The sequence below is a fragment of the Ostrea edulis genome, chromosome 7 (assembly GCF_947568905.1).
Source record: "Ostrea edulis chromosome 7, xbOstEdul1.1, whole genome shotgun sequence".
NCBI classification, from domain to species: domain Eukaryota; kingdom Metazoa; phylum Mollusca; class Bivalvia; order Ostreida; family Ostreidae; genus Ostrea; species Ostrea edulis.
This window is the reverse complement of record NC_079170.1, coordinates 64,169,511-64,192,095: the sequence shown is the minus strand read 5'-3', so window position 1 is coordinate 64,192,095 and position 22,585 is coordinate 64,169,511. Positions and strand designations below refer to the sequence as shown.

Sequence of the window (22,585 nt, the reverse complement as noted above, 5' to 3'; positions counted from 1 at the left end):
TTTATTGTCTTTAACATTTCTGGTCTTTCAAAATTAAATTTGTCACAGCATTATAGAAAATGCATTTCGTCACCCACAACACCAACATTACAATGTAAGCATATTCTAAGATGTGCAGGTATATTTCTGTATCTACCAGTTTCAATGATTAATTTATGACATAAAATTCTGAACCTGCTGAAACTTCTTCTATAACCATAATTTTTAATAATTGACAAATAATTTTCTCTTTGAAAAAAACAAACATTTGAACTTAGTGTATGGTCTAAGCTTAGAATTCAAATGTTCCTGTCTAGTATCAATGGGTCAAGTATAATGATCTGAGAGCAGTGTGTACTTGTTTCTTAAAAGTGTTCGCAGATACAGTCTTTGTTTTTGAAGAATTTATGTTTGGGAAATATGCAAGAATGGCATTTGTAGAGCTAAACCAGGAAGGAATGTTATTGTCATGAAGTTCCTGAAATCTTCTGTATCTATTTGATATTATGTTGTTAAAAGGTTCTATGTTTTCTAATCGGTACCAATAATTCAGTATATTGCTTAGCAATTAAGTTGTAGTTGTAGTATATGTATGTGGCCATGCAGGTCTGAATGATATAAAAAATACAGAACATATTTCTCTTTTTAAACCTAATATGATTTAAAGATGAGGTATAGTTTTATTGCAAGGCAGTTGTTGCATATGTTTTAACTGATAAAGTATAACAATGTTTTTCAAGCAAGATATTATATGTACAGCTATCTTTCTAAACCTTTGTTATATTGAGGATAACATTAAGAAATGCACATAAGAATAAACAATACCCTTACAAACGATGTAATATAAATGTACATGAAAGGAGCAAACAAGTATTTTATGTCATTATCTATTCATAATTTTTTATCAATGAAGCTTAAATGATATAGCCATTAGCATAATATCCTTTGAAGATAAAGACCCCGTGACATATGTTTATAATATGTTTAAAATCATAATTCGACGATCTTGCAAGTCAATAATTTTGGTTTAATTTGAAATCAATTTTTAAGACATATCGACAGTCAGATGTATTTCTACTTTAACATGAAAACATCACACATGTGCATACAGTCGGTGACCCAAAATGTCAAGCATGAAATGAAAACTAGGAAAATGTGTCTATCACATGTCCGTGTCACACAGATAGACGGCGGCTGAAATATCTGCCCATTCTGTGGTCACCATGATAATAAGATAACATGACGCTACGTGTGAGTCATTAGTATCAATCGAAATTTATCTGTGCAAGGATATTATACCCGCACTTTCTAAAGAAAACTCGGGTATATTGTTTTTATCCCGATCCATCTGTCCGTTCATCCCGGTTGTTGTCACTAAATCTGTGTCCACATTTATAGCGCTATCCAAATGATATTCTAGCAGCTGAATAATAATGTCCTGTAGATGTGCAATAAGGTTTCGGAATTTTTATATTGGCCCCAGGGGGCAAATAGGGGCTGAAAATTGCGTTTTCTATCATAAAGCTTGTCACTTAAATCCATCTACATATTTAGAACTAGTCGCATAATATTCTAGGAGTCCAGTAGATGGGCAATACGATTTCGGAATTTTCATCTTGGCCCTAGAGGGCAAATAGGGTCCGAAAAATTACGTTTTCTATCATAAAGCTTGTCAGTTAAACTTCATCTACATCTTTAGGAGAAGTCACATGATATTAGAGGAGGTGAATAGTAATGCCCCGTAGATGTGCAATAAGGTTTTGGATTATTGGCCACAGGGGACAGATGGGGGTCGAAAAATGACGTTTATAACGCTCCATCTACATCTTTAGGAGTAGTCAGTGTCACATCTTATTCTAGGAGCTGAGACATTCGCTGACGAATTCACGTCATAGTCCATTTCCGTGAGAGATGAATCTCAGAAATCCGAAGACCCTTAAACTCAGCGACTGTTTCCGAAAGTCATCACTCAAAGACGACCGGTCCTAAAGACCCGGAATCCATTGGAATGGGACTGTCCAACTTCAATGACCTTGAAAGTGGGTCAAGGTCAAAATCACTCTTTCTCATCCACAAGGGCTTAGGCGGTGGACATTAAAAATGGGGTCAAGGTCACTCTTGCGACGCTATATTGAGTATGTACAGCGTTCCAAAGGAAGTCTATAGTCCCTTTCTACACGAGATCCAACTTGATTGCTGTCTACAGCAAGTACTTGCGAGACACAGACAGATGGCTGACACTCTGTGCATTACTTGGAGAAACAGTCTTTGTTGGAAAGCTCGGCGAATGTCAATGTCAATCAATTTACATATCTGCCCAATGTTCAACATTAGGGTACTGGTACTGATCTTTAAGCAATACACACAATTGACATTCTACACAATTTTCAATTTCTTTACCAGAAATTGATTTACTCTCTTGTAAAGCATTCCCATTAAATTTGCATTCTTTAAATGACAAACCAAATTCTATTTCCTACCTACATCAACACAAACTGATAATGCAACCCCCAATGAATTAAAAAGAAATACACATACACAGAAAGAGTGAAATATCCAGTTAAATTTGTGGATATATCACCTTCTGTGATATTGTAAACCAACAAATGAATAAAAATAATTCTAAACAAGATGTGTTTGTGAAACACAAATACCCCCGATAATGGCCAATTCCGAAGATGTCCAAGGCCACAAGGACAAATATCGTAGTACCAGTAGAAAGATTTTGTCACACGAAATGCTCATGTGCAATAAGAAAGTTATAATATTTACAATTTAGAAGTTATGACCAATGTCATTTTTTAAAGTAGGTCGAATATCAAGTTCAAAAGGTTTAGTACCAACGGAATGGTCTTGTCACAAGGAATACTCATGTGAAATATCGAAGCTCTAGCTCTTACTGTTCAAACATTATTAGCAAGGTTAAAGTTTCACTGTTCAAAAGTTATTAGCAAGGTTAACGTTTTCAAAAAATAAGTCAAACTCCAAGTTCAAGGGTAAAACATGTTGGTACCCACGGAAAAGGCTTGTCACAAGGAATACGCATGTGAAATATCAAAGCTCTAGCAATCACTGTTCAAAAGTTATTAGCAAGGTTAAAGTTTTCAAAAATAGGTCAAACTTTAAGGTCACTGTGTCAAAAAGTAGGTCAAACTCCAAGGTCACAGGGTAAAATATGTTGATACCCACGGACAGGTATTGTCACAAGGAATACTCATGTGAAATATTAAAGCTCTAGCACTTACTGTTAAAAAAGTTATTAGCAAGGTTAAAGTTTCAGACAGAATTGCAGAATGACAGAATTACGGAATGACAGAATGGCAGACAGGATAAAAACAATATGAACCCCGATCTTCGATCTCGGGGGCATCAAAATAATAAATAAGATAAATGAACAAGTTAGACTTGCCTGATCAGGGATGATGCAATATATCTTTTGTTCAGAATCTATATTCAGGAAACATTTTCTCTGTGCCTTTGCTCAATCTCTTAAATCAAAGTGAACTCATTAAAATGACGTCCACGTCCATACATGTCCACAAATACACACAAATCATCCAACAAGCAATTGTGCAGCTTCACGTCCTGTCGTCACCTTAAAAGTGAAAGTAGAAATCCCGCCAACCAACTCTCTAACATGTCGGATTCTACGAAAAAGCCACTTTGTCAATGTACAATGACCACCATCATGCATTCAAATATAATTAAACACCATTGAAATCATTATTTCTTCTCTTTGAATCATCTAGTATTTCAACCCTGGTCACATTGCCTTCGTACATGTAAATGTTTTCTCTCACTAAAACGCCATGCCTAGTGAAATGATCATAGACATATTTAGAGGGAAAACTTGAAACAGTATACAACGATGGCTGATCAACAACTTTTATCACCTTTGTTTGAGCATATAATTCACTAAAAAGTATACTTGTCGTAGAAAATACACACTGAAGTAACTACGAGTTGCAGAAAACATGAATAAAGGTTTCATTTTATCTACGTAATTTGAACTTGCGAAGTAGATCTTATGTGTTGTTTCTTTTGTGATATTTTATATCGATTACAGTGACCTGTCCTTTACAATCATCCCAATGGGAAGTAATATCAGCCCCATCGGTTTTATTGACAATGCACTTTCTTTCTTTTAAAACGGTAGTTCAATTTATTAGCCTCGCTCTCTCTCTCTTTCTCTCTCTCTCTCTCTTCTATAGTAGGCAGTCGAAACGGTATGTAGTGAAAATGTAAGTTTTAAGGATGAATTAAGTTATCTTTTGAAATGTTTTATATTGAGGTTTGGCTTTAAGTACGTACTTTATTTTCATAGCTTTAGGCCTAGTTGTCAAATTACTGAGTCAACTTCTTCATCCCCGTTTGGAACTGAGGATGCAGCGACGTAGCCAAATCACACTGTGACTGCTTTGATATTTAGACATTTGAGTTATAGGATCCAGTGATATAAAAGGGGTGTAACTGTTCCAGAAATTCAGAAATCGTTATACATGTAATGATCTAATTTGCGAATATAAGCTGTCATTGGGTCAAATACTATCTGTCGTGTTTCATACCAATTTCAAGTCCGTTTTTACATACTAATTGTGACTATCAATCATTCCGTTTACCTGATCGAAAAAATATGGCCGCTCAACAGGAGGTGTTTACTCCCTCTGGGAACTTGGTACCGCCTCTGGTGATTCCAGGGGCCCGTGTTTCTCCTCACCATTTTGTATTGTTTAGTAGTGTAATATCAATGAGTTATAATCACTTTTCGTTATCTTTGCTTTTTTATTATTAATACATTTTAGAATTACTAGAGAGAGAATGATCCCAAACATATAGTTAAGGAAGGAAATACATGTATATGTATTCTGATTCTTTTTTCTTGAAACTTTCATTGATACGTAAAGTAGACCATACAGACACTAAGATCGAAAGAAGTACAAATTAATGCCCAACGTGTAATTTGTGTGTGATCTATATAAAACCAAATTTATAACGTCATAATGCAACAGAAAAACTTACATAAACTGGTGAGCGTTAGAGGTGTTGGTTTATTTTCTAACATTAAAATCGACTGAATGCTGAATCTGTGTAGTGCAAAGAAGGCATTCTCTAAACACAGATCACTGGATGTTGTTGATTTATGAAATCAACATTTACTTTATATTGGTAACTTTGATCGTAGCAAATGAATTTCATGAAGAACAATTTACACCGTCTGATAAGTAATAACTCTTACGTCAAATAGTCGTGTTTGATGCATCTTGAAGGTATGGTTCACATAGCAAATAGTGCTTTAACTAGTGGTTTTAACCCTTCTCAAGGCTCATGACTCGTAATAAATAACCTTCGAGGGCAGTATCAAGATGTTTCTAGTGTTGTCTCTCCCTTACAAACCTAACACGAATAAAAATTGACGGACAGAAGTTGTATATACAGGCAGTCATATGTCACCCATAGCTTGTTAGCAGGTTTTATAGCTATTCAAAGAGTCTATCTACTAAATTATTCATTGAATCATTGGGGATCTGTTTTAGAATAGGTCCCAGAACCCCTTGCTTGTCGTAAGAGGCGACTAAATGGGGCGGTCCTTCGGATGAGATCGGAAAAACCGAGGTCCCGTGTCACAGCAGGTGTGATACGATAAACATCCCTTCCTGCTCAAAGACCATAAGGGCCGAGCAAAGGCCTACATTTTACAGCCCTTCACCAGCAGTGGTGACATCTCCATATGAGTAAAATGTTCTCGAACAACATACAATCACAATCCTTTAACGTCCTTTTCGAGCATTTTTTACTCATATGGCAACGTCACTATTCAAAGGACCGCCACATTTCTCGCCTCTTACGATAAGCAAGGGCACTAAAGACCTATTCTAACCCCAATACCTATGGGATACTATATTATTGAGATGTTATCGATTTTTTATACATCAGTAGCACAGCCCTACTGATGACTCTAAACTCTTCCTGTAATGGTCTCGAAATTCCGAAATTTGATAGAAAAGTCCATATCTTCTTTTGCAATCGTGACATTTATTAGAGTATACCATTAACACTAACACTATCTATTTTTTTTTTTTTTTTTTTTTTTTTTTTTTTTTTTTTTTACATAAAATGAATTATAAGTGAATTGATAAACTTCAAGATATATTCTTTACCCTATGATACACGATTTTTACTAAGATTTCCATCGAATTTCGTTGTAGATGTGTTTATCCATTCGGCCTAGTCTTGTTGAGTTACACTGATATTGGTAATTCTCTCATTCTATTTCTGTCTCCCTCTCATTCATTCTACAGTCACAGAATTGTCATGTAATTGATATATTACTAATTTGTTTTTCAGATACCCCGTGGCTGTTCCTCCCGGGTTTGTTTCTGATCGGACTAAGTGGTCAGGCTTTAATTGTGACGGATATGCAAGTAAATAGGTCTTTCCTTAAAAAATATTCAACAGAATATATCAATAGTTTGTATATCTTAATACAACTTTTTGATTGCTTGAGTTTCCCAATACTTGTTTCATGAAGAAAGAACAGTGCCTTAACCCTGCTGTAGCAACGGGAGACAAACAAAACAGACTTATATAAAGATAGCAGCATCTTTAGAAGAAACGTCACAAATTTTGACCTATGCGTGATACTTCTAGACGGACATGGGCCTTCTTTGTGCCAACATCTATCGTGACATCAAACCTCCAATATATATGTCATATCTGAACAAAGAGTAACTTTCACTTCTAATGCCTAGTGTCTGACGAAAGAATAGTTCCTAAAAATATTAAAAGTCTTGGGTTTAAATTTGAAGCAGCGTCTAGATTATAATCTGGGAAGCCCGATTGCTAACACCACCGTTCAACCAATTTATACGGAATCTCAAGCCTGCATCGCACATTTTAAACTTACCCTTGACGTGACAACATCCTTTCCAATTTATTAAATTCAAAGACTGGACCCAACATAAGTGCTAAGGAAATCGAGTGGCCCATGCTTGGATTCTTAATCTTAGCTTTATGTCAAGTCTAAGGAATTTCTTTTCCTTAAACAACATGACAGTGAAAAGCACGGGTCTTTTGGATATGACCTTAAAAACGAAGACTTCGTGTCACAGAGGGCATCGGCACGATAAAGAGCACTCAATGCAACGGATGTAGGCGTCGACAGTGGTTAGAAGTGGTACTTTGCCTGAAATTGATGACGTCTCTGTTTGAATTTTTTTGTTGGACATGAAGTCGTTTTACAAACTTTTGAAACACGTGTTAGATAATACTTCATTCCATATCTGTGTACCCACACGGGATATATTTTTCAATGCTATAGTACAGTCTGAATTCTGTAATTATGGATGTTGCCCACGACCGGCTCTCTAAACCACCGGAGGATAGTCCAGAATTACGCCATCAGTTGCCTAAAACTAAATTTATTAAGAAAAAAGTCGATGCAGCTCCCATAAAAAAGCCTAATGTGGTCTTCCATCATACCCGGTATTTCACGTTTTTTGGCACATTGTTTCCCCTATAATAGCTTTAAAACTTCAGTGTTATTTCGGATTTCAAACATTTCGGTTGCGCATCACTGAAGAGATATTATTTGTCGAAATGCACATCTGGTGCATCAAAACTGGTACCATATAAGTTTTACGTTCAATTTTATACTCTGTATTTCTTACAAAACCATTCCTACTATTGCATTCAGACATTTTAATACGAAACTTTGCGGAGTCTAGCTAGATATACCGGTAGTCCATCTTATGCAAAGTCTTATTCTTCTCTCAATTATAGCCAGCTGGACGTGTTATTGTCATTTGTTTCTTGGTTTGAAACAAAATTTAATATGACGCTATGATCAAAATTTTGATTTTGTGGTTGAAGGATTGCATTCTTTTGGTATAGAGCAATTTTTCTTGTTTGGAGATGAATGAAGACATTGGTAAATTCAATCCACGAAACCAAAGACCATTCATATGTTATAATACAGATCCATTCTATTACATTGTTTTCGCAGGTGGTATTCCATATCAAGAAGGGGAAGGCTTTTTACGTCACTGTCTTGAATGGAGCCATAGATTCTTCTGCCTTTGTGCTGTTAATAGTTAAGGTAAATTTCTTGAAATACAACCATTTCACTTCATTCTTATCTTCCACTCTTTCCTGAGAATTAAGTTAGATTTGAATTACACTATGTATATCCTCTCCTTGATGGAAAGGTGAAGATATTGCACAGTGAGGAACGCAAAAAATGGAGTTATATTTTGATGTTTCTAATCTCAATTTGACACAATTTTCCTTTTGTTGAGAGATAATGTCTAGAGCATTTCATTACTCTATAAAACTGGTTTCATTGTGTTACTCATTTCATCTCACCTTTCATTTGAGAGATTAAGCATATATTTCATTATTTTGTTCAGTGATTATTTATAAGCAAATTATCATCAGAGCTCAGAATTTTCTTTTAGAATGCAATCTATGATTTGTATGCACAATTGATAAGTTTGCATGATTGTAGCCAGCAACTTCTTTCGCTACAGATTTTATATAAGAGGGGTGTAGAAATGAAGTACACATTTTGGGGGATTGCTGTAGTCCAAGTTGTTGTTACTTTGGTCAATACTTTTCTCCATTGGAAACAACCAAAAATAAATCCCATAGGTTCTGATATTGGACAAACAGACAAGGAAGGTAGTGTCGACGATCTCATAGAGCATGGGTTGAAAAGAAATAAAGGTATTTGCTACAATTTGAATTTTTGACCCTTATATTGAAAGAGTAACGAATATATTGTACTAGATCAGATGTCTGTATCTTCCTCCTGTATTTTTCAGATCCCACGCTTCGACAGTCTGTTTCAACTCCCGTGTTCGGCCTTTATATAATTTGGTTTTTCTTTCTATGTCTGCGATTTTTGTCTTACGTTGGTTTGGTTAACAGGCAATTGTCAGTGGTTTTGGAAACTAAAGCTATGGGTAAGATATGGCAAGAAATTCTATGACTATCTACTAGTCATGTCAGTTTCCAGGTGGACTTTGTAAAGATTAGTCTAAGGATATATCAAGAAAACTGGAAGCTATGAACCCCAGTCACAAGAAACGCATTCTTTAACCATATGTGACTATATATGTACATATACATACAGTTTTCCTTTACACCATATGAATAATATATCCTAGCGACAACAAACATTTATACAGTATGTAGAATAGGAAGACCCAAACTATAGAACTGTGAGAGCAGTGAAACGGACAAAGAATTTTTTTTCTCTATGCAATATTTCCTCCAAACTATTAGTCCAGTCATTCTACTGTTTTACCTAAAACTAATTGCAACAGAAATGGCTTTTGCGAAACTTGTAGTGGAATATGCTTATAATGATCATATAAAAAATCGAGAAAAATCGAGAGAGGGGAAAGTCGTGGATTTGCTAATTTAAATTAGCACATTTTCATAGCATAAACTTTGTTACAGCATGGCTTCCATTAACACTGAAGAGTTTACAAGGGAGATAATTGAAATTATGTAGACGCTCTTTGTAGTACTGCATATATTGGTAAGTCAATTTTATCCTCTAAAATGCTAGTTTGTTTCAGGCATGTGCTAATTTTTGACCACTAATTACATTTTCATACCAAAAAAAAAATGACTTTGTATAAAAGCTAATTAATGAAGTTCAACGTTATACGATATTCTATGTATAGATCTACTATCCATATTATGTCTGATTCTTACAGACATCAGTTCCAAAACATTTAAAACCAAGTAATCATATAATCAAAGAAATACAATTTGAAAAATATAAAATATTGGAGTCTAACTTCTCTCCAAAACAAAGATATCATATCAATATGTAAGCCTTCGCTAACAACAAACAAAAAAGTATGGAAAGCAATTTTTGCACAAGAACAACAAAAACGTATTTCTTATCAATTAATATTTCTTCAAACGTTTATGTAATGTTTGGTTGTTTGTTTGTTTGTAGTTGTAGGTGAAATACCACTTGTAATGATTCTTTAACGTGCCAACGTCTGTCACGACACGGGATCTCCGTTTTTAAGGTCATATTTGAAAAACGCGTGATTTTCACTTCGAAATGTCGAGCGTTTGGTGAAAGAGTAATCGCATCTTAGGTTTGATGCGGCCATGACACGAGTGGCCTTGAACTTAGCTTCTAATTGTACATACATGAGCATAATTTCCAGCTGATTTAGTAAAATCAAATGTTTTTCAAGCATTGGACATTTGTCCCTCACAAGTGAATTGCATCGACCTTTTAATTTTCAGGTAGTGATAGAACACTTGAATTTGCAATAGATCGCTTGGTGATAGTCAATATATTGTGCAACTAAGAGAAAAAGGGAGCGTAAGTGTGAACAGGATGAGTGCCGTCAGAAATGACTTTACAGTCTCGAAAATTCGTTTTTACAAAGACCTCGGAATTTCAACTTTCGAAAAAAAAATTCTTAATTTGTGTAGTTCGTTTTGAACTATTGTAGTGTAGTATGGGGTCTCTGAAACTACCACAACATTGAGATGGTTCAGAATCGCGAACTTCGTCATTATCACATATTCATTCCTTTACCTGCACTACATGTATGGCGAATTCGGATGGAAGATTCCTTACCACTGACACTGTATAAACTATACGATACTAAAATCGTTTACTATCAATGGACAACATTAATAAACATGTGTGAATCAATATAATAAGTCTAACTCAACATCACAAATGAAGTCATTATCTGAATCTTTAAATTCTAAAGAAAATATATTATGGTTACTATTGTGTGAAACTGGTGATTTCAGAACAATTTGCTTCATAGCTATAAGAAGTAGTGTCTAGTACATGTAAAAGTAAATCAACTATTAAGTTATGTTTAAATAAAGATATTAAAACAAATTTTAGAACCGAAAATTAATTTTCCACGAGCATTTCAAAATATCTAAGATCTTTACTTGCACTATGAAGATGTACGTGGTATACTTCCAATTATAGAATAGAAACGGGGCGATACAAAGGAGAAGAATTAGAAGACAGAATATTTACACTGTGTTCTTTAGATTGTGTTCCCGTGGGGAATAAATGGGGCGGCCCTTCGGATGAGACCGAATAAATTGAGGCCCGTGTCACAACAGGTGTGGCATGATAAAGATCCCTCCATGCTCAAAGGCCATAAGCGCCGAGTATATAGGCCTAAATGTTGCAGCCCTTCACCGGCAATGGTGATGTATCCATATGAGTGAAATATTCACGAGAGGGACGTTAAACAATATACAATCAATCACTTTTAGTAGATTGTGTAGAAGATGAGATTCACGTTTTACTACCTTGTACTGCATACTTAAATCTCAGAACATTTTTTACTACCTGTACCCCACATTGTGTATGTCAACTTAGATTGTATTATTTTTTATTAACAAATTTTCATCGGCAAACCACCCAGTTTGTACATTCCTCTTATATTTACAAACATTCTTTGATTTACAGAAAACATTGTCTTTGTATTGTTATTATTTCTTTATCACAGTGACATATAGATCCGATGGATTGGGTGTTTTTGAAGATATGATGTATGTCATAATTACTGACTTGCTGTAACAATGCGTGACAAAAGAGTGCATCAAAAATGTCTCCGTGACTACACTAATCCCAACACAATAATTTTTTTTTAAAAAAAAAAGGTCTAAATCGACAAGTCTTAATCATGAATTATCAAGTCGCGATCTTCCCTCAACAACACCTACTTTTTACTTCGACAAGAACTGTATATTTTGTGCAAAGAACCTGATTCACAAACCCCATATTATGGCCCTTAAATTATATAAAAATGAAAGTTAATGTTGAATAGGAGTATTGGTGTTATAAATATGAATCAGAATCCTGGTTTAAAAAAACATGTTAGATTTTAAAAATAGGAGCACAACTAAAGCTGTATACATACTAGAACCGGATATGGTACCTGATTTTTGTCATTTTTCACCAAAAACTGGTTATTTTGTAAAGGTTTTGCCATACTGGTTTCATCCATCCATCCATCCATGGATACTGTTAGTGATTGTTATCACATCAGTGCCGCTATGGTATCCCTCCATGTCACACGGTCTTTGGCTATATTTTCGGCGTCCTGATATGTTAGGCCCGCAGTTGTAAAGTTTCTTGCCAGCGTGTCTCGCCATCTCTGTCGTTGTCGTCCTTGTTTTCGTCTGCCTCCGACCTGGTTTCATCTCGCCCAAAATGTTTAAAGTATTTTTATAATATACACCTTTTCAATTGACCATCAATGCAAAAATATTTTAGGGCGAACTAGGAGCACTATTTTTATTTTTCAAAAAAAATATTTCCGGATTGCTGAACAATATCACGGTTATAATGCGCTGGTGGTGTTAAACTTGAATTTTACAGATACTATGGCTGATTTAAGTATCTTATGGAGAAAGATACACGTTTTTTATTTCGTGTCATGTATATACAAAATGTAGGTCATTTTAGTTCGGTGTTTATTTTTAAAGCAAGGGAAATTCCCTCACATAATAATAGGCTTAGTTTTCGGTTGCAGCTTGTTTTGCCCTTTTACTAGGTTATAGATGTTCATTTTCAATACCTAGTTGTTTTCATCTTTTAAAGTCGTTCACCGTTGCTTTAAAACTGTGTACAATGTTTGGTAGTTTTACATTATTATCATAAACATTATCATTGAACGAAACGAGTTACCGAAACTGTTAGGCCTAGGCCTAGTGACTGAAATGTACATGGCGTCTTCTGTCACGTTTGGGATATATCGGAAAATATTCAGGCTTCACACAAGTATTCTTGTATGGTACTGATATCATATCGAATAATTTTTGCTTTATTCATTTTACAAAATTGTTACTACGCAGCTTTAGACTGTCAACATTCGAAATAACTGCTTTATTTAACCTAACTTCACGTACATTGGTAGCGAGTCCTTCTTTGACCTACAGTACATCCAATTTTCGGGCTGAATATTAGCATGAACTGGTCAGGCAAAAAGGAATTCAAAATAACATATTTAAACTACAATATGACTTACCATAACATGCAGCATTGCCGCCGGTTAAATCCGACACAGTAAATTATGTAAACAATTCATAGATATATAGCAATCCACATGTTATCGATGAGACATGACGTCATCTGTTGTAAGACATTCATGACGCATTATATGCTTCGATAGGCGGATCAAGTAACCCCACTTATGAAAATACTCGATATAGCGGGGTTTTTTTAAATTTCACATATGATATCGTCGTACATGTCAAGAGTTTTTTATTTTTTATGTAACTTTACTTGTAAACAAAGACTATGCGGTTTTTTGTTTGTTTTTTGGGGTTTTTTTTTTTATAGGAGGGGGGGGGGTAAGACAATACAGTATTTATTGTGCATGTTTAATTTCGTTGATATTCTATTTCATAGGCCTACTTCGAAGGCCTATCAACGCATCAGTGCTCCATTGTCCAATGCAAAATTAGAAAAGGAAAAGTAGTGTCGTCTTGGTTGTCAAGGAGGTGTGTCCCCATACCAAGTTACATTTATACAATATAAACAAATATTTTTTTCAGCGTGCTCAACAAGTCAAATTGCGTGATACAAGTAAAATTAAATTATGTCAGACGGGCTGAATGCTATATTATATATGTTTTGCCAATTAATAAACTGGACATGTGTTTTGCCAATAAATATATCTTAATTTAATAATCCAGTCTACAATAGCAACAGGAAATTGTGCTTAAATTGTCTAATCTTCAAAATTTTTAATTTACACACAAATATATATATATAGACAAAATGATTTGACAATTTGCATTGCTTCTATTCATAGAACAGTACTGAATCTATAACTTCAATCGATCGATCGAGAGAGAGAGAGAGAGAGAGCATCAGTAATTGTATCCAGGTACGGGAAGTTTAATCAAATCTTGAAATGAGCAATATTTTAATTAACCATTCCACTTCATTCTGATATATTTAATTTCCGTTTTTTCCGTGTTAAATTATTATTCGGCTAGCGCAAGTTAGGACTGCCCCCTCTCTTTTTTAAACCGACGTTACGTGCCTAGCTATCTAACGCTCTCTCAGTCAAAAATAAAATAGATATATAATCTATATCACTACAACTTCATTGGATTTACTAGATTTTTTTTTACCACTGTAATGCATGTTTATGCAAGCGGAAAATCTAGGCATTTTTAAAATAATTTTTTCCATTTTCGATAACAAAAAGTATTCAGTCCACGAAGAGCACAATGGACCAAATCTCAATGCTTTTATTTGTCATTTTATGGTCCACATTTCTTTGACCTGGTATAATTCATGCTATTTATCAAATTGAAATAATTGCCAATTTATACCATGTGATATTCGTTTGTTCATTTTTAAAGTCAAATGATCCTGAAAGTCTCTTATTTGGTGAACTCGTGCTGCTCGTGCTGTGAAACAATGTGCCGACTACCACGTACAGGTGTTTGTGTACGGGATGTCGAGAATTTGGGCGTTTCATAAAGGTGTGAACGTCTGCTGGGAAGTCTGCATACGGATATGTATCAATATCTTGATATATCTATATACAAGAAATAATCCCGATTTACAAACATGTTGAGGTTTCTACTTAGAGATAATTAAAATCCATTTAGCGACACTGTCCACTCTATTTCTGGGGGTTTTAAAAACAATTTATCTGCTTCAAACATATAAACGTGAAAAATCAATACATAACGAACGTCATAAGTTACATGTAAGAGTAATTAAGATGAATTGTTTCAAATAGCAAACTCCAACACGTAAACAATTTAAGTAAGTTATCAAATCAGTATGATAAGTCTTTAAAGATAGACAGTGAAGGTACATTTTTTTTAAAAATTAAATTACTATTTTAAATTTACAATAGTATATATCATTAAATGATATGAAGATATACAAGTCGCCGTTTTATACGTTTTAATTTTCACCCACTATACTATTTCGTTTAGTATAAATTTATTTATTTTTTTATTACACGAAGGAGCACGGTGGCACAAAGGAGGCACAGATGTCAGATATCCACTTAGATCCTCCGTAGACTTAAAGGTCTACCTCGCTCAGAAAATTAAGACTTCAGAGGTGCCGACAATTTTAAAGGTCCACCGTGTTTTATCTTTTAAAAAATTAGTTTACGAGGTGGATGTTAAAAAAATCCATTTTTCTAATTAGTTACTATAATTACTCAAGTTTAACCAAAATTATACAGTTGTCTCTCTCTTTTTTTATCGTCAATTAATATAAATTTTAATGGAAATTGATACGAATAGATACATGTATATGCAACTTGAAAATATAAACTCGTCTTTGAGATAGACGGTAAAACAATACTATTTGCTGTGGTCCTCTCACTGCAAGGAATTTTAATTTTTGATCACGATTTTTCACTTATGTCCAATACAGCGGGAAAAAATTGTAATGTGTTATGTAATGGGGAGGGGGGATATATCACAAATTTAAACATCGTGATAGAAAATATACAAGTTCCTAAACAGTTGTGATTTACAACCAGAATAAGCCCCAAAAATATATATTAACCTATGCGTCCATTATTTGCGTATTACACTGTGATTCTCATAACGTCAACATCATGACGTTATATAGCTTTTCTGCTGAAAAACAACACAAAGTTTAAACGACTGTAAAACGAAAACTAGAAAAGATATAGTTGTAAAATAAATTGTTCTATAACCTATAAATCCTAGCGCATCAACTGTGAAAGTATCATTTATTTTGGCGAAAGGTCCAATTTTAGTACTTTGTGGCTCTAGTTCTTTTCTGATAGGAAACGTGACATTAATGTCTTTTCTATCCGAACTGTAGATTTCTCAAAGAAACTTATAGATATTTGTAGAGAAAGAAATGAGGAATGGTAAAAAAAAAAAAAAACAATACCCTCGTTCCGGCCAATTTGTATGCACCCGATTCAATTTGTCACTAAACATGTAGCGTGAATTTTCTAACTCATAAGCAAATCCCAACACCCTATGCAAGTTTTTTTCTAAAGTCACGAAAAGTAGGTCAATCATCAAGGTCACAATGTCAAAATGTTTGGTACCATCTAAAGGTTTTGTCACAAAGAATACACGTATATTAAATATGAAAATACTGTCCTTTACCATTCAAATGTTATGACCAAAGTTAAACATTTTGCGGACTGACAAACAAACGAACAGAGCAAACACGATTAGGGGATCATACACAGGGGCGGATCCAGTAATTGCGGTTAGGCGGGGAGGGGGGGGGGGTGCAAGTTTATGAGACGCCCTGTCTGGGGGCGGCCTTGAACTCCTGCATGGATTTTACAGATTGTATAGGGCTTAAAATATGTCCCCTACGTAGTTATTTTTACTATTTTCTGTCATTTTAGGATAAAAGTGAAATTAATCAAATGACGCAAATTTTAAGGTTTTTTTTTTGGGGGGGGGGGTGCAAGTTCTCCCAATAAAAGTAATTGGGGGGGGGGGGGGGTTGCAAGTTCTCCCAATAAAAGTTATTAAATAAATCAAAACATTTTGTCATTTATTTCTCCGAGAGTTGAAGAAATTATTGCTTCTTTTATCGTTTACACCTTTTAAACAAAAGACCATGATGTACCTTAATTTTGAAAATTTTAGGGGTGGGGGGGGGGGCGGCTGCTGCGCCCCCTTAAATCCGCCCCTGATAGACTCATGATTGTAAAATCTCAAACTGTTAATTAATTTTTATGAATTAATTATCACTTCTTTAACTGTATCATATAAATAGTATCTCATTTTGTGCCAGAATCAATGTTTACGAGTTTCATATTAATTACTCTTCTCATTTTCATCGATTATTCTTCCAAAATAAGGCTTTACGCCTCATAAAAAATCATTCATTTGAAATTTTGGTATGAATAAAGTAGTTTGTGAATGTTAACACCGTTCCCGATGATTATAGCAATTATGTTTCTTTTATTTCTTTCATGTGTGAAAATAAATGATAAATCCCGGTTTTCGTTGATTTTTTTTTATCAAAATGTACGATTTTGCCCCCCAAATACACGTTTCCCCTTTGTTTTGTGTTCTCGATTTTTTATATATGCTAGAGCATCCCTTGACTCACTGTTTGAAAACAAAAACATTTCTGTTGCAATTAGTTTGAGGTTACGCTATATTTTTGGCTAGAATGACTGGACTATATATACAACTTGCTATTTCCTAAAAGCAAATTAAGAAAATCAAAATCCTTGCAACATACAAATTTTTAATGTTAATTCAAATACTCCGAAATAAGAATATTCTCCATGATGAAAAAAAGAACAAAATCCGTTCTTTATATGCACATCTTCAATGTCCATACAATCACTTTGAAAATTAAGAATGTCGATTGAAAGCTGTAGAAATTGTTAGAACGGACAAATAATGCACCCTCCAGAGACATTTTTAAAGTGGCAAACCTCCTGCAAGGGAAGTAGAAATTCGTCAAAATTGCAACATATCAGTATCTAGGGTGCGCAGAGTGAAGTTTTCCAGCACGTTTTAGCCTGATATTTGACAGAGAAATAAAATAGAATAATAAAACTTCAAATGAGCAGGTAAAAGGACACCGTTGTACCATATCATATCCGTCTGAATGATGGGTGTAAAACAAAACGACGGAAGTAGCGGTTCAGATAAGATCCATGCAGTGAAGTACTTTAAAGCTTCAAAACAAATTTCAATTTCAAATTTCAATTTCAAAACAAACTTCAAAATAATTACTGATATTCAAATTGCATTTTTAAAAGCCACAGGAGTTGAATTTTGACAGAATTGCACATTCTTTTCCTAGTTAGCGAACTGACAAACATGCTGTCCTACTTCTTGTTTTCCGGTTTGCTGGTATCCATTATCACCGGAAGTTGTCTTCAATACATAAAGAGATTGTTTAAAGGTAAAAATGTATCTTGTCTATTGTGTTTTATCAATTTTGTTAGGCCGTTCTTTATGTTTTCATTTTGACTACGGATTACTCTGTTTACCTGATACATGATATGTGATCGATCAACAAGGGATGCTTACTCCTCCTCGAAACCTGATTTCATCTATGGTGTTCTCAAGGGTCTGTGTTTGCCGAACTCTAATTTGTTTATTCTTGTTTGGATTGATGATATTTATTACTGTTCATTATCTACACATATCCGATGGGATATATATATATATATATATATATATATATATATATAATTTCTTTTGATGCGGTGCGTTAACGGTGAATCTGATTGGCTGGAATATTCCCTAGATTACTTCGTCACAAGAATCTGCAGTTCAGATGCACCGAGAATCGGGAATTACTTCTTTTTCGAATGCATCTACTCTGTTCTATGTTCGATTTCAGTACTCTGTAGAATGGGAAAATTTGAAATAATCATCGACAACATTTTGTCGTTTCTAACACATTTAAAGTGGACCCCCGATTCAAAATGTATCTGGCTCCACAAGTTACGACCAAATTTAGAAGGGATTGACGCCGGAATTGAAGAAGCCGTATCACAGCACACTTCTACCATCACAACGGGTAATCGAATGCTAAGAACCGGTCAGACACTAAGATTTAAAACGTTTTGGAATATTTACATATTGTTCACTCTCAGCAAACGTATGCGATGTTCACAACAGAATTAGACTATCATCGTAGCTATAATATTGCTTTGTTCTAACCAAAGTTTGCTGTAAGTGGATAGTCAATGTACACGACGGTTTTATTATCAGAAGTTTCTGCTGCCAAATCAACAAGTTTTTAACATTGCTCTATTGAAGGAGAGCGAGAATCGATTTTATTTTTTGTTTATGTACCTCCACCAATCCATAATAGATAATATATTTAGATGTAGGCTTTTTTTTTTCTTACGGTTTGACTCTCATAATATATACATAAAACTTTACTCAGTTCTTAGTGCCCGACCCGGTTCTTTGATTCCGAATACACGGTGTACATGTTCCAGGCAGTGGATAAAAACTTTAATCCCATATTTAAATCTTTCACAACCAATCAACTAAACAAAACTGAAAACGAATGTCAATCAGCTGGGACCCAGGCCAAGGAAGTGTGCTTTGAAATGGAAAAAAAATCCAGAATTTTACTGGCTTTGGCATCTTTTGTTTCAGTTTACTTGTGGTTTATAGGTGTTTTATAACAGGATTACATGAGGACATTAACTAACCACATACTTTGAATATGATACAATATAATGCATGTAAAAATCACCAGTTCGGTGATATCATTATACATGCACATGTAGATATCAAAGTGATTTGTTTTCAGCATTATGTAAAAATCGGACTTGGTCTTCGGCCCATGTACAGTGTATTTCAGAGAGTAAGACAGGGTTTTTCCACTTCAAAACTATCTAATAAATTGATGGACTGGTTCATGCATTATAGGGCACACGCCGGATATGACCTGGGAATTTGATCCCATCTCTGGAGTGCCTTGGGGTCCGTGTTTGCCGCCAAACTCTTAATTTTGGAAGTTATGAAATTGATCAATCTTTTTCTTAATCTGTACGTTTTTTAATCAGGAAGATCGGATGATTATTCAAGAAAAGTTTATCCACTTGTCATCGCTCTCTCTACTTGCTGCATAATGTCTATTGTGATTTCAACCCTTGGAATTGTCCAATCACCGAACACGTTTTATGCAGAGTTTTCCGTGATTCCGTTTTTCAGATCGCTGTTGTATTCGACCAACATGAATTATATCGTCACAATGTAAGTATATGCAAAGTATTGTACAGAATGAAAATCGACCACAGCGTACATACGCCTTTTGAGTTATAACACCGCGTGCATTTCTTTGTAGGTTTCACAGGAAATGGACCAGTACAATTTTTAGCATAACATTCGCTTTGGCCGGGGCATCAACAATTGCACAATACTTCATCTTCCGATGGGTGGTAGAGTATAATGCGTTTCAAGAGGTTCGATTTTTTTTCTCTGTCTCTCAAATAAGAGGTCAAACAAGAATAATCAATAATAAAGAATGAAAAAAAAAAAAAAATGGCATGAATTAGTTCGATACAACACAATAAAATACGCTTATGACGAGCACGCTAACGACGAATTCAAGCTTATCGTGAAGTGATATCTATTCAAATACGAGAGGAACATAGTGGACATTTTATTGGATCTAACGAGGTTTGGTTATAACGAACTGTTTTTGCTGGTTTAGGAGGTTCATTATAGTCGTGTTTTTACTGTAACTGACATTGTGATGTAGGCCAAATCTAGATAGCATACTACAAGTATTAATCTTCTCGGTAGTGAATAATATTATTGACTAATTGATAACTTATTTATACTTACAGATGAACTACATGATGTTGGGCACGTCGTTTATTTCATTCGCTCTTCCGTGCATGTTACTGCTGAAAAGAAAAACAAACGCCTCTAAATTTGTATCTCAAAACTGGTCTTAACTGCGTGTCTGAACAACACTCCTCTACACTCCTCCCCTCTACATACACTTGTCATTCTGTGAAATGGTTGGTGATGTGTACTGTTTAGTTTACTATATAGCGCACCACTTTCCTACTTATATGCTTTATATTTGATTTGAAATATTCATATTGTATCAAACAAACCAAATGACCTAAGTAAAAAAAAAAGATTGCATAATAGCTATGTTTTAGAAGGAGAAATATGATAGAAATGTGATTGTTTTAATTGCTTCTCAGCTTTCGATGACCTTAATATGATTTGATGGGATTATATCAATAAATCTATTTTATTCAGATCTCACTTATGCTTTTTGTTCATTCTTTTTTATGATTTATTTTTTAGGGGAAGGGGGTCAATTTGAGGTCCAGCATAATTCGCAACATAATTAGTATGCATGAACATAGTAGGTTAATGAACACTGGCGAATTCAACAGAAAACATTGTAATCTTAAAGGAAGTGAACGCGAAAAAAATATTTGTTGCATAATAAACTTAAAAGACCTCCTGAAACTGACCAATGTGGCCTAAATTTATTTTGCTTTTTTCTATTACGAGATTTGAGCAATTAAACACTCTTAAGTTAAAGGTTGATGGAGGTCATCCATTATTTCCCAGTATGCATCTGTGCTCTGACGTAAATGAGACACATTACTGTTGACTGGGTCACTGTTATACAGCAGAAGTTTATGGATTCATATTAGAATTAATGGATAAGGTTTTGGAGCGAAAAGAATTGAAATCAACTCTAATTTCAATTGCATTAAGAAAAAGATGTCCAGCTCTTCCAACTTCTGAACTTATTCAGAAGCACGTTATATTTCAAGATTCCAGTTCAATTAATTTTATTAGATTTTAAAACATTTTGGGAAAATTAAAGTATGTGACTGCGTCATAAAAGTACTGCAATATCGGCATGTAATTTGTAACATTTTATAATAATTGATGTACATGGACCACAGATAAATTCTGGAGATGCAATTTACCATTTTATTTTTTATTTACATTAAGAAATACTTATTTAGAATCTGTATCAGAGTTTGAGGTTTCAAGAAATCCTTTATAATTGCAGTGCTCTTTAGGAAATGCTTCCTTAATTTATGTCACAACAAATGAGAGTAAAACTACTCCGACACCCCCCCCCCCCCCCCCCGCCTCTCCCAAGAGGCTGACCGCGTCTGACCTAGTTGATAAACTGCCTGCAGGCCATAAATCTTGATAGCATGTCTGCAACAGAATTGTTACTGTGTTCTATCACGCATATGTGTAATTGGAAATGTATTACACACAAATTCCAGGTTGTGTTTAGATTTTAATACATTTGAATACAGAAGGTATTTTTCATATTCGTGTTTTTCTTACTTGTTTAACAAGTTGTTATCCAAGTCCTCTGAGACCCTTCCTCTCTGGATACATAAATCCATGGATAAATACAATCTGTATCAATTATAAGAGGACTTCGACACAGCGTGTTAAAATATGGGTGTAGAGAACTGCACTTGATGTGTATATCTATGTAATCTGACACAAAATGTTGAAACTCATGACAACAAAGACACCCATTGCATGTACATAGCTACAATTGCCACAAGCACACAAAACAAGGAAAAGTCCTCTCTCATCAAAATTAACTACTGGTGAAGAAGTGTTATTCTGAGAAACAATTTCTTCCTCTGTAACATCAGGTTCAAACTCATATTCCTTATTTGATTCACTTTCTGCTGATGACATTTTAACGTTGATGTTTACAATGTGCCAAAATATACAATGTGCCCTACTAGCTTCAGCATCAGTGCTGCCCTCTAGTGGATGTTATGAGATAATCCAGCAGGGGGGTATTATTGTTATCAATATGGCAGCTCCCAAAGATTGAACACATTAGTTAATCTTTATGAAATATATCCTTACTGAAGAAAGCTACATCTTAGTAATTTTCAGAATTCATTATATACATCAAAATGACATGTCAAAACCCTTTATTACATTTTCATGTTCACTTCCTTTAATTTCTTTTAATGATAATTAATTTTTGCATATTGATCATTATTTCTATCAACCTTTTACTACTTAAATTATGTCATCTCATCGAACGACCGCCCCATTTAGTCGCCTTTTTTCAACAAAATTTATTAAATCTAAACTA

General features: G+C 34.5%; 1 protein-coding gene and 1 long non-coding RNA gene across 2 annotated transcripts; both read left to right on the top strand.

The window, feature by feature from the left end:
- The first annotated feature begins 6,092 nt into the window (after positions 1-6,092).
- On the top strand, positions 6,093-8,074 carry LOC130048418 (uncharacterized). Its single transcript, XR_008797202.1, has 3 exons — positions 6,093-6,232; positions 6,325-6,401; positions 7,982-8,074. It is a non-coding gene; the product is annotated as an uncharacterized LOC130048418 (long non-coding RNA).
- A 774-nt stretch (positions 8,075-8,848) lies between these two features.
- Positions 8,849-21,721, top strand: LOC125655906 (uncharacterized). Its single transcript, XM_056145070.1, has 5 exons — positions 8,849-8,939; positions 17,798-17,899; positions 19,527-19,716; positions 19,808-19,925; positions 20,313-21,721. The coding sequence occupies exons 1-5, from the start codon at positions 8,936-8,938 to the stop codon at positions 20,421-20,423; spliced, it is 525 nt and encodes a 174-aa protein (XP_056001045.1). The 5' UTR covers positions 8,849-8,935; the 3' UTR covers positions 20,424-21,721.
- Positions 21,722-22,585: the final 864 nt, after the last annotated feature.